General features: G+C 45.5%; 1 protein-coding gene across 3 annotated transcripts in view; it reads right to left on the bottom strand.

Annotated features, from left to right (window-relative positions):
• CDC42BPG (CDC42 binding protein kinase gamma) overlaps positions 1–13993 on the bottom strand; it is a 193137-nt gene that overhangs the window by 8367 nt on the left and 170777 nt on the right. For all 3 annotated transcript variants that reach the window (XM_077287754.1, XM_077287753.1, XM_077287755.1), the window contains 6 exons: positions 8334–8431; positions 8039–8123; positions 7835–7955; positions 6467–6584; positions 5297–5375; positions 5133–5218 (listed from right to left, as the gene is read on the bottom strand). In XM_077287754.1, coding sequence (XP_077143869.1) covers positions 5133–5218; positions 5297–5375; positions 6467–6584; positions 7835–7955; positions 8039–8123; positions 8334–8431 — 587 coding nt within the window. The remainder of the gene's footprint in view (positions 1–5132; positions 5219–5296; positions 5376–6466; positions 6585–7834; positions 7956–8038; positions 8124–8333; positions 8432–13993) is intronic.

The raw sequence follows: 13993 nt of genomic DNA, 5'->3' as shown, positions 1-13993 counted from the left end.
CCCAGAGTCAGTCTCTGACCTTCCTGGGAATGCTATTCAACACCTCCAGGGGTCTAGTGCTCCTTCCCAAGGACAAGGCACTGGCTCTCCGTCTAGGAGTTCGCACCCTCCTCCGCAAACCCCCTCGATCTCTCTGGTTTGCCCTGAGAGTCCTCGGCAGGATGGGGGCAGCAATAGAAGCTGTCCCATTTGCCCAGTTTCGACTCAGGCCTCTCCAACTAGCCATCCTCAAGTCCTGGGACAAGAACCCTTTCTCTCTCGACAGGGAGTTCCGGCTAATGTCGTCAACCAAGAGGTCCCTGAACTGGTGGCTCAAGCAAACCTTGCTAGCAAAGGGGAAATCCTCTCTCACAGGTCATTGGAAAGCTCTGACCACCGATGCGAGCCTGACGGGTTGGAGTGCAGTGCACCTACAGCACAGGGAAAGTGGTCCCCAGTGGAAGCGACCATGCCCATCAACATCCTGGAAATTCGTGCCATCCTCCTGGCATTGAGGGTTTTTCATCACTTACTGGCAGCCTCTCACATCAGAATACAGTCGGACAATGCCACGGCTGTGGCATATGTGAATCACCAAGGGGAGACCCGCAGTACCCAGGCGATGCGAGAAGTGTCACATATCCTCCACTGGGCGGAGGACACAGTCTCGGTTCTCTTGGCGGTCCACATTCCAGGTGTGTACAACTGGGAAGCAGACTTCCTCAGCCGACAAGAAATAGACTCGGGAGAGTGGTCTCTCCATCCCGAGATTTTTCGCCAGATCTGCCATCGCTGGGGGACCCCGGATGTGGCATCCCACTTCAATGCCAAGGTCTCCAACTTCATGGCCAGAACACACGATCCGCGGTCGCTCGGGGCAGACGCTCTGGTTCAGGACTGAACCCAGTTCCAGCTTCTGTACATTTTTCCACCTCTCCCCCTGATATCCAGAGTGGTGAGGAAGATCAAACAAGAGGGAGTTCCAACCATCCTAATTGCACCGGACTGGCCCAGACGTACATGGTACGCCGACATCGTACAACTTACAGCAGACGCCCCCTGGCGTCTTCCCGACCGCCACGATCTTCTATCACAAGGCCCGTTCTACCACCAGAACTCGGGGGCTCTCAATTTGACGGCGTGGCCCTTGAGACCTGGGTTCTAACCCAGGCAGGGCTCTCACTGGACGTCATTGGAACCATGATCAGGGCACGGAAGCCAACCTCTGCCAAGATTTATTACCGTACCTGGAAAGCTTTCTTTACCTGGTGCAAATCTCGTGGCCAGACCCCACTCCCTTATTCCCTACCCAAAGTACTTGGTTTTCTCCAATCGGGTCTGGAGGCCAGGCTGTCATTGGGCTCGCTTAAGAGCCAGGTGTCAGCCCTCTCAGTGCTTTTTCAAAGGCGCATTGCTACCAAGCCGCAAGTAAGGACTTTTCTTCAGGGGGTTTCCCGATTGGTTCCCCCCTACAGACGACCACTAGAAATGTGGGACCTCAACCTGGTCCTGACAGCATTGCAGGAACCACCCTTCGAACCCCTTAAGGAGGTCCCGCTCTGCCTTCTCTCCCAGAAGGTGGTTTTCCTGGTGGCAATCACCTCGCTACGCAGGGTGTCTGAACTGACAGCACTCTCCTGCAGACGGCCCTTCCTGGCCTTTCACCAGGACAAGGTAGTTCTTCGTACAGTCCCATCCTTCCTTCCGAAGGTTGTGTCCAACTTCCACCTCAATGAGGAAATTTCACTACCATCCCTTTGTCCGGTTCCAGTTCATAGAGTGGAGAAGGCTCTGCATACGCTTGACCTCGTCAGGGCATTGCGTATATACGTGTCTAGGACTGCGTCCTTCCGGAGGTCTGATTCTCTTTTCCTCCTTCCGGAAGGCGGCCACAAGGGTCTGCCAGATTCCAAAGCTACCCTTGCCAGGTGGATCAAATCCTCCATACAAGAGGCCTACCGCCTTAAGAATTCTCCTCTTCCAGCCAGTATTACGGCACACTCTACACGGGCGGTAGGGGGTCTCCTGGGCCATTCGGCACCAGGCTTCGGTACAACAAGTGTGTAAGGCGGCCACTTGGACTAGCCTACACACGTTTACTAAACACTACAGGGTTCATACCCAGTCCTCAGTGGACGCGAGCCTGGGTAGATGTGTTCTGCAGGTGGCGGTGCCCTAAGTATAGGGGCCTGTCTGCACAATATTCCTCCATTGCTTCCCACCCAGGGACTGCTTTAGGACGTCTCATGGTCCTGTGTCCCCCAATGAGGCGACAGAGTAAGGCTACGTTCACATTTGCTTTGTTGGGCGCAGCGACAAGTAGCGTCCCCTGCGCCCTGTCTTGTGCGTCTATATGACGCATGCGTCTTAAAACGCAGTACAACGCATACCGGCGCATGTCCATGCGCCCCCCATGTTAAAGATAGGGGCACATGACGCATGCGTCGACGACGCTGCGCCCAACACCACAAATGTGAACATAGCCTAAATGAGATTTTTGTGTACTCACTGTAAAATCTCTTTCTCTTAGCCTCTAATTGGGGGACACAGCTCCCACCCTGTTGCCCTTTCTGGGCCGTTGTAACTGTTTGAGTTCTCATATTGTTTTCTTGAGCTCGTACATAGTTGCCTTCTTACAGGCATAATTATGTTATTTATGTTAAGTTCCTCCTACTGCTTTTGCACAAAACTGGAGAAGGCTGATGCCGTCCAGGGGTGTATACTGCAGAGGAGGAGCCACAGTTAATCTTTTTCAGATTATGCATAGTGTCGCCTCCTAGTGGACAGCAGCATAACACCCATGGTCCTGTGTCCCCCAATTAGAGGCTAAGAGAAAGATTTTACGGTGAGTACACAAAAATCTCCTTTTTTCTTTCCTCAAAAATTATGTTTTAGCAAGCAATTTTTTATAATAATTGTCGCCCAGTTTGGCCTGAGTATGCTGGTACCCCATATGTGGGTGTAAACCACTGTTTGGGCGCACGTCGGGGCTCGGAAGGGAGGGAGCACCATTTGACTTTTTGAATACAAGATTGGCTGGAATCAATGGTGGCGCCATGTTATGTTTGGAGACCCCTGATGTGCCTAAACAGTGGAAACCCCTCAATTCTAACTTCAACACTAACCCCAACACACCCCTAACCCTAATCCCAACTCTAGCCATAACCCTAATCACAACCCTAACCCCAACACACCCATAACCATAGCCCTAACCACAGCCTAATCTTAACCCTATTTCCAACCCTAGCCCTAATTCCAACCCTAACTCTAATTCCAACCCTAACCCTAAGGCTATGTGCCCAACGTTGCAGATTCGTGTGAGATTTTTCCGCACCATTTTTTAAAAATCCGCAGGTAAAAGGCACTGCGTTTTAACCTGCGGATTTAGTGCGGATTTCCAGTGTTTTTTGTGCAGATTTCGCCTGCGGATTCCTATTGAGGAACAGGTGTAAAACGCTGCTGTAAAAATCCGCACAAAGAATTGACATGCTTCGGAAAATACAGCACAGCGTTTCCGCACAGTATTTTCCGCACCATGGGCACAGCAGATTTGTTTTTCCATAGGTTTACACGGTACTGTAAATGTGATGGAAAACTGCTATGAATCCGCAGGGGCCAATCCGCTGGGGATCCGCAGCCAAATCTGCATCATGTGCACATAGCCTAATTCTAACTCTAACCCTAGTTCTAACCCTAACGCTAACCCTAGCCCTAGTGGAAAAAAATATATATTTATTTTATTATTGTCCCTACCTATGGGGGTGATAAAGGGGGGGGGGGTATTTATTTTTTTTTTTTTTTTTTATATTAATCGCTGTGATAGAACTATCACAGCGATCAAAATGTACCTGTAACGAATCTGCCGGCCGATTCGGCGGGTGCACTGCGCATGCGCCCGCCATTTTGGAAGATGGTGGCGCCCATAGAGCAGACGGACTGACACCGGAGGTTGGTAAGTATGAGTGAGGGAAATCGGACTGCGGGGGGAGCGGAGGACCGCAATGACCGGACGGAGGGCGGAGGGGAGATCGGTGGCGGTGGAGGGGGCAGATCGCGATCTCCAGCCATGGCTGATGCTATTGCAGCATCGGACATGGCTGGATTGTAATATTTTACTAATTTTCATTGGTGAAATATTACTATCGCTCTGATTGAAAGTGAAATGTCACTTTCAACAGCCAATCAGAGCGATCGTAGCCACGGGGGGGGTTTTCATGACGCATACACTGCGTCAAAGGTCGGGAAGGGGTTAAAAACCCTGGAGTGACTTGAGAAGTCCTCAACAAGGTTCAATGGCAGCAGCACTGATGTTTCAGTTTGCACAGTAACGAGGGTACTAAATCTCTGTGTGAATGGATTCAAATGTCACCTCTACTAATCCAAAAGCAGAAGAAAAAGTCTGATCCAACATGCCCAAAACCTTATAAATAAGACACAGAAGTTTTGGGATGCTGTTCTATGCAGCAATGAAAGAAAATGACTGCAGTATTATGAGGAAGTTTATTCTCTTCAGCGTATGCTTCATTCTTTAACTGCCTGCACTAAAGCATGGTGGTGGCTCAATGATGCCTACAGTGAAGCATGGTGGGGGCTGCTTTGGCTCCTCTGGAACTAGAAGCCTGCAGCATGTGGAAGGGAAGATGGATCTATTCAAATATCAGAAAATACTAGGAGAAAACATGCTTTCTATGAGGAAACCGAAGCTTGGGCATCAGTGAACGTTCAAACAACACAATGATCTCAAAGGCCACCAAATCTTGGTTTCAGAAGTAGACCTGAAAGATCCTGTAAGGCAGTGAGTAACCGAATGTGAATGCCATAGAATATCTTTAGGGGATTTGAAGAAAGCGATTGTGGCTGCAAGAAACAGACATGGAGGTCAATAACCATGAGGAATAGGCCAAGATGCCTCACAAATACTGCCAGTAGCTGGTGTTTCAAGTACTAAAGTCAGTTGTCATGATGGGGGTGAATAATTTGGAGACTGCAGTAGTCCTTAAAAGCGGCATTTGTATTAGTTGTGTTGTGGTGCATTGTTCTTGTTGGACTGGTTTCTAACTTGGGCTAATAAACCTAAATTTACAGAGGTGGTTAAATAATTTTAATTCCATTACATTCACATGTGATATAAGGAGCACGCAACATGTTCTTACCTCATGTAGGACGTCAGACGAGGTCTTCAAACTGTGAGGTGAGGAAAGGGAATCTTCTGACTGCGAGCTGTAGGAGCTTCGTTTTACTGGAAAGAAGAATCTATATTATTTAGCTATGTTAGACTACTACACGGTAGGAGTCAAATACTGCGTCAGGTACCTACCAGTGTCACTGCTGGAAGATAATGGTCTTCCCATCCCGGCTACTTCTTGCCCACTGCTCCTCCTTTTCTCTTCTTGTGCCTGATTAATAATTTACCAAAGTTACAAATACTGTAGTTAAGATTAGTTCCACAAATGGTATACCAGAAAAAAAGAGAAACAAAAAACCCAAAATGTATATGAAAGATGAAAAGCAGCACTAGCAAGCAGTATGTGAAAAATGGGTGCCAGACCTTCCAGGAATAGTGGTTTATTAGCCCATATGGGCTCCTGCGACCTTTCGGCTCAAGGTGTGAGTCTTTGTCAAGATGTATACATATATACATATCATTTTCTGCCTCAATTTCCCACAAATGATTAAATATGTGCCTTAACTGGAGAAGAAGAAAAAAAAGTGGACTGGCCTGCAAAAATGTCTAATACTGAACATAAGGATCTTAGATGAACATTTTGATCAGACTGTATGAAGAACACTGTGAGCCTCTTAGTGGGTCTCCAACCTTAAAGGTGCAGCTCCCACTGCAAAAATGAAACCACACCAGCAGGGGAAACGATTTAGGTGCCCTACAGCTCTCGTGCTGCAATAGATCAATGTCTAAAAGTTCTGGATGTGTGGTCCATGTCATTAATCTCCAGAATTATTTAGATCTCTGCTTACCATCATTCAATGGGAACTTTTATCATTTGCTTTTGGATAAAAAAAAAAAATGCATCCTGATCACTGCATTAAAAGTTGGCCATTTTGATAACCAATTTACACAGTAGCCCAACAAGGTTCAACCATTAAAAAAGGTGAAATCACCAAGGATGGGGGGAAAATCACACGTATGCTAAAGGTGTGTATGCTGAGAAACTGCTTCCTAAATGTCCTTGTGGCTATCTGCTGGCATCCTTAGAAATGAATTGCTAATAACTTGCCTATTGTTGTTAACAATGACATGGTTTCTGCAAAACCATATGGCCATTAACGATAGGCAATGCATGAGCAATATTCTGATGTAACGGAAAGCCGCTGTGACGTTTAGGAAGCACATTCTCAGCATACGCACCATTTGACCCAAGCCCAGAGACCAATAATATCTAGAGGTTAAAGTGGTCATCTCAGATCATTTTCAGAAGTGACCTGTTCTTCTAAAAGTGATGTGACCAAATCTCTATTATACAGGTCTTACCACTGGAAGATCTTTCAACTGATGTTTTCCATCTCCAGGTCCAACATGAACCAAATGATTAAAATTCTTAGGATTGGAGATGAGTTTTGATCTCATCTGAGGATCTTTCATCATCTCCCTGTGAATAGAATTACAGAAAAGATGTGGTAGAAACTATTAGATGATCTAGACGTTAAACACATACACGAAGCACAGGAAGGTCTTTAAAGGACTAGATTGAGCATTTTTCCCTACTGGTATGGAGTAAGGTGCTGCCTTCGTGCTAATAGGATTGGCTTCATGGGATCTGTGGAAGAGTGAATTCATACGTGGCACATTTGTTGCAGAAATGTCTGCTACCGTTTTAAAACCTCATGCTCGCGCTATAAAAAGAACCCCATTCAGACGTATGGAGCAGATTTTTAAACAATTAATCTGCCACATGTGATTTCCCCCCTAAATCTATAGTCAGGACTTGTATATATGTATGCCGGCTGTGCCAGAGAAGTGCTGAATCTGGGGTTATGTATGCCGGCTGTGCCAGAGAAGCGCTGAATCTGGGGTTATGTATGCCGGCTGTGCCAGAGAAGCGCTGAATCTGGGGTTATGTATGCCGGCTGTGCCAGAGAAGCGCTGAATCTGGGGTTATGTATGCCGGCTGTGCCAGAGAAGCGCTGAATCTGGGGTTATGTATGCCGGCTGTGCCAGAGAAGCGCTGAATCTGGGGTTATGTATGCCGGCTGTGCCAGAGAAGTGCTGAATCTGGGGTTATGTATGCCGGCTGTGCCAGAGAAGCGCTGAATCTGGGGTTATGTATGCCGGCTGTGGCGGAGAAGCGCTGAATCTGGGGTTATGTATGCCGGCTGTGCCAGAGAAGCGCTGAATCTGGGATTATGTATGCCGGCTGTGGCGGAGAAGCGCTGAATCTGGGGTTATGTATGCCGGCTGTGCAGGAGAAGCGCTGAATCTGGGGTTATGTATGCTGGCTGTGCCGGAGAAGCGCTGAATCTGGGGTTATGTATGCCGGCTGTGGCGGAGAAGCGCTGAATCTGGGGTTATGTATGCCGGCTGTGCCAGAGAAGCGCTGAATCTGGGGTTATGTATGCCGGCTGTGCCAGAGAAGCGCTGAATCTGGGGTTATGTATGCCGGCTGTGCCAGAGAAGCGCTGAATCTGGGGTTATGTATGCCGGCTGTGCCGGAGAAGAGCTGAATCTCGGCTTATGTATGCCGGCTGTGCCAGAGAAGCGCTGAATCTGGGGTTATGTATGTGAGAAACAGATCTGTAAGCAGTATAGTATCAATGTACTAAGGAATGATGTTTAGTAAAAGACCTATTCTAAATCAGTGTGACCGTTCTCACAGAATAATTCCCAAATCCGCCACTTTACCTTCTCTGCTGTTGCCGCTCCTCATCCGAAATCCGGAAGGAAAAATGTCTTTTGCTCTTTGTTTTAACCAGCTGTCTCCGGCTGTTATCTGAGGTTTCTGGAACGTCAAACTCATCTTGATCTGTCGGGGATTGACAGTCAGTGAGCAGAATATCTTTTGTAGAAACATACAGATCTACAGACTACAGATCTAAGAACACCAACCCGCCAATTTATTACGTAGATACACCAGACGGATTTTCTCCGTTCCAAAGACGCACAGAGATCCTTCATAATTCAAAGGCCGAACCTGTGGAAGGGAAAAAAAAATTAGCAGCACAGGATAACACGCAGAACGTTCGCTCTGTCAGCACAATTATAGCCTATGGCCCCATCGGCGCATATGTCTGAATCCAGTTTTGTGGGGGGTTCAGACATAAGCCCCAACTGGGCCACTGAATAGGAGGCACATTGCAATATGAAAGCACTCAAACAATTATTAGCAGTCCAGGAAACTCACTTTCTTCAGATGGACAGTCTGGATCCAGTCACTTTTTCGGACATCAAATATATCTACTGCATTTTCACTGAAAACTGTGAGATGAGGACAGGTGTACGCTGAAGGAAGAAGAGATGGTCATTATTTCTGGATATTCGTTTGTGTAGGTGCATTAATTTAGGTACACAACCATGATTACTTTGCATGAGCAGATTACCATAAACAATCATTCAGATTTTCACTTTTTTTTTTATGACAATAGTCTATTAGGATTTCTAGCATGCTGATGCAAAGTGATTATATACCGTATTTTTCGGACTATAAGACGCACCGTACCATAAGACGCACCCCAAATTTGGGGTGAAAATTGCAGAAAAAAAGATTTTTTTATAAGATGGGGGTCCGTCTTATTGTCCTAATTTAAGATCTCTTACCTGAGGGCAGGCAGTGGCAGAGCAGGGTCACAGGAGGCATGGTGTCAGTAGAGGTGCGGTGATGCCGAGGCGCGGTGGGCGGCACGGCGTGCACCTGAGCAGGGTCCCTTCCTGCTTAGGTGGGCGACGCCATGGCCTGGTGTCCATGGGGAGGTTGCGGTAGTGCTGTGGCAGCGGCAGATGTGCGGTCACTTCCTCAGGTAAGGTGACGCCGCGGCCCAGTATCCAAGGAGAGCAGCAGAGCTGTGTTAATCATCAGTTTCTCGGTGGCGGCGGCCATCTTCCTGAGGCCGCGCGTGCGCAGATTGAGTACTCCGCTTCCCAGGGCTTCAGGAAAATGGCTGCGCATGCGCAGATGGAGATCGCGGTGGCCATTTTCCTGAAGCCGAGATCTCAATCTGCGAACTCAGCTTCAGGAAAATGGCCGCTGCGATCTCAATCTGCGCATGCGCGGCCTTCCGCAGCCATTTTCCTGAAGCCCCAGGAAGCAGAAAACTCAATCTGCGCACGCGCAGCATCAGGAAGATGGCCGCCGCCACCGGGAAAGCCGTGACTCACCCAGCTCTGCTGCTCTCCTTCAATACCGGGCCGCGGCGTCACCTCAAGTGTCTAAGGGACCCTGGCTCACACCATACCGCTCACCGCGCCTTATCCCCGCACCTCTGCCGCCGCCACACTGCCGGTAAACCTGCATTCCAACTGTAAGACGCACCCCCCATTTTCCACACAATTTTTTTGGGGAAAAAGTGCGTCTTATAGTCGGAAAAATACGGTACATATATACACATACATATATACACATACATATATATATATATATATATACACATACATATATATATATATATACACATACATATATATATATATATATATATATATATATATACACACACACACACATACATACATTGCATACACACATTACATGGTCATAGGTGTATGGAGGCCCATTTCCAACAGCCATCACTCCAGTGTTCTTATGGTACTTTGTGTTTGTTAACTGAGTAAAAAGGCTAATGGATGGTTAGAATACCCTTAAACCCTTGTGCAAGTATGTTAGCACAGCTGAAAACAGTTTGGCTGATTAGAGAACCTATAAACCTGACCTTCCTTTGAGCTAGTTGAGAATCTGGAGCATTACATTTGTTAGTTCCTTGAAACTCTTAAAATGGCCAGAAAAAAAAAGAACTTTCATGTGAAACTCGACAGTCTATTCTTGTTCTTATAAATGAAGACTATTCCATGCGAGAAACTGCCAAGAAACTGAAGATTTCCTGCAACGGTGTGTACTACTCCCTTCAGAGGACAGCACAAACAGGCTCTAACCAGAGTAGAAAGAGAAGTGGGAGGCCCCGCTGCACAACTGAGCAACAAGACAAGTACATTAGAGTCTGTAGTTTGAGAAATCGATGCTTTACAGGTCCTCAACTGGCAGCTTCATTAAATAGTATACGCAAAACACCAGTGTCAACATCTACAGTGAAGATGCGACTCCGGGATGCTGGCCTTCAGGGCAGAGTGGCAAAGAAAAAGCCATATCTGAGACTGGCTAATAAAAGGGAAAGATTAATATGGGCAAAAGAATACAGACATTGGACAGAGGAAGATTGGAAAAAAGTGTTATGGACAGAAGAATCAAAGTTTGAGGTGTTTGGATCACACAGAAGAACATTTGTGAGACGCATAACAACTGAAAAGATGCTGGAAGAGTGCCTGACGCCATCTGTCAAGCATGGTGAAGGTAATGTGATGGTCTGGGGTTGCTTAGGTGCTGGTAAAGTGGGAGATTTGTACAAGGTAAAAGGGATTTTGAATAAGGAGGGCTATCACTCCATTTTGCAACGCCATGCCATACCCTGTGGACAGCGCTTTATTGGAGCCAATTTCATCCTACAAAAGGACAACGACCCAAAGCACACCTCCAAATTATGCCAGAACTATTTAGGGAAGAAGCAGGCAGCTGGTATTCTATCTATAATGGAGTGGCCAGCGCCATCACCAGATCTCAACCCCATTGAGCTGTTGTGGGAGCAGCTTGACCGTATGGTACAAGCAAAAAACAGCATCAAGCCAAACCAACTTGTGGAGGGGCTTCTGGAAGCATGGGGTGAAATGTCTCCAGATTACCTCAGCAAATTAACTGCTAGAATACCAAAGGTCTGCAATGCTGGAATTGCTGCAAAGGGAGCATTCTTTGACGAAAGCAAAGTTTGAAGCAGAAAATTATTATTTCAAATAAAAATCTTTTTTTAGAACATTGTCAATGTCTGGACTAGGTTTTCAATTCATTTGGCAAATCATTTGATTAATACAAGTAGGAGTTATCATGGAAAACACAAAATTGTCTGGGTGACCTTAAACTTTTGAACGGTAATGTATGTGTATATGTGGTTATAGGATGGTTTGCCCCGGGTACATATCGCCCACGCACATTTCGTCCCCAGCATTTGGGCCCCAGGATGATACTTACGACAGGTCATGGAGTGCAGTCTAGGGGTTCCCCGTGACATCAGATGGAAACAGTTGATTTAACATGTCACGAAAGTGCTGTACTATGTACAATACTTTTGTGACATGTGGATTGGATTGATGATGGACAGGACATCAAATCCCTTGTATATGTATGTGTGTATATGTATGTGTATCTATCTCTCTGTATATATATATATATATATATATATATATATATATATATATATATATATATATATATATATATATATATATATATATATATATATATATACTGGAGTAAGGTAATCTTCTCTGATGAGTCTAATTTTCAGCTTTGCCCAAGACCTGGTCATCTAATGGTTAGACGAAGACCTGGAGAGGCGTACAAGCCACAGTGTCTTGCACCCAATGTGAAGTTTTGTGGAGGATCAGTGATGATCTGGAGATGCTTCAGCAAGGCTGGAATTGGGCAGGTTGTTCTTTGCGAATGATGTATGAATCAAGCTGCATACAAGGTTATCCTGGAAAAACAGTTGATTCCTTCTGCTCAGGCAATGTTCCACAACTCGAAGGACTGGTTTTTCCAGCATGACAATGCGTCATGACATACAGCTAGGTCAATCAAGGTGTGGATTAATTACCACCACATCTAATCCCTGTCATGGGCAGCCCAATCTCCAGACCTGAACCCCATTGAAAACCTCTGGAATGTAATCAAGAGGAAGATGGATAGTCACAAGCCATCAAACAAAGAAGAACAGCTTACATTTTTGTACCAGGAGTGGCTTAAGGTCACCCAAAAGCAGTGTGAAAGACTGGTGGAAAGCATGCCAAGATGCATGAAAGCTGTGATTAAAAATCATGGTTATTCCACAAAATATTGATTTCTGAACTCTTCCTGAGTTAGTATTAGTATTGTTGTTTCTAAATGATTATGAACTTTTTTTTTTTTTTGCATTATTTGAGGTCTGCAAGCAATGCATTTTTTTGTTATTTTAACCATTTCTCATTCTCAGCAAATAAATACAAAGTGTATAGCATGGAACTTGGGAGACATGTCAGTAGTTTACAGACTAAAAGAACCACTTACATTTTACGCAAAAATATACCTATAAACAGAAAAATCTGACAAACTGAATATTGTGCAGTGGTCTCTCAATTTTTGTCAGAGCTGTATATACATATACATACATATATATACACACACACGAAATATATATATATATATATATATATATATATATATATATATATATATATATATGTATGTGTGTATATATATATATATATATATATATATATATATATATATATATATATATATATATACACACACACACACACGCGCATCAATTTAAATTACCGTATATACTCGAGTATATACGGTAATTTAAATTGATGCGTGTGTGTGTGTGTGTGTGTGTGTGTGTGTGTGTGTGTGTGTGTGTGTGTGTGTGTGTGTGTGTGTGTGTGTGTGTATGTATATATATATATATATATATATATATATATATATATATATATATATATATATATATATATATATATATATATATATATATATATATATATATACACACGCACACACACACACACACACATATATATATACACACGCGCGCGACCCCTCTCAAATACTCACCTACTCCCAGCGCTCCTGACGCGGTCCCCGCATGTCCCAGTGTTCGGCGCGGCAGCTTCAAGTTCTTCCCCTCTTCAGCGGTCACGTGGTGCCGCTCATTAAAGTTATGAATATAGACTCCACACCCATAGGGGTGGAGCCGCATATTCATTACTGTAATGAGTGGTACCATGTGACCGCTCACTACAGGAAGAAGCTGCCGCGCCGTACACCGTGGGACATGCAGGTACCGCGTCAGGAGCGCCGGGAGTAGGTGAGTATTTACCTTCCCTCGTTCCACCGAAGCTCTGTCTTCCCGTCCTCTTGCTGTGACTGTGCAGGTCAGAGGGCGCAATGACGTATTAGTGTGCGCGCCGCCCTCTGCCTGAACAGTCAGTGCGGAGAGACGGGACGCTGAGGAGCAGCGACGAGAGGAGAGTATGTGATTTTTTTTTTTCTTAGTGCAGCAGCAGCAGCATTACATTACATGTGGCACAATGCTATATGGAGCATCTATGGGGCCATAAAGAACTGCATGAAGCATTATATGGAGCATCTATGGGGCCATAACTGCATGGAGCATTATATGGGGCATCTATGGGGCCATAACTGCATGGAGCATTATATAGGGCATCTATGGGGCCATAATTGCATGGAGCATTATATGGGGCATTATATGGGGCCATAACTGCATGGAGCATTATATGGGGCATTATATGGGGCATCTATGGGGCCATAATTGTATGGAGCATTATATGGAGCATTATATGGGGCCATAACTGCATGGAGCATTATATGGGGCCATAACTGCATGGAGCATTATATGGGGCCATAACTGCATGGAGCATTATATGGGGCATCTATGGGGCCATAATTGCATGGAGCATTATATGGGGCATCTATGGGGCCATAACTGCATGGAGCATTATATGGAGCATCTATGGGGCCATAAGTGCATGGAGCATTATATGGAGCATCTATGGGGCCATAACTGCATGGAGCATTATATGGGGCATCTATGGGGCCATAACTGCATGGAGCATTATATGGGGCATCTATGGGGCCATAACTGCATGGAGCATTATATGGGGCATCTATAGGGCCATAACTGCATGGAGCATAATATGGGGCATCTTATGGGGCCATAAAGAACTGCATGGAACATTATA

This window comes from Ranitomeya variabilis, chromosome 2 (assembly GCF_051348905.1).
Source record: "Ranitomeya variabilis isolate aRanVar5 chromosome 2, aRanVar5.hap1, whole genome shotgun sequence".
Lineage (NCBI taxonomy): Eukaryota > Metazoa > Chordata > Amphibia > Anura > Dendrobatidae > Ranitomeya > Ranitomeya variabilis.
The sequence above is the reverse complement of the archived record's forward strand: the minus strand, read 5'-3'. Positions and strand labels throughout refer to the sequence as shown.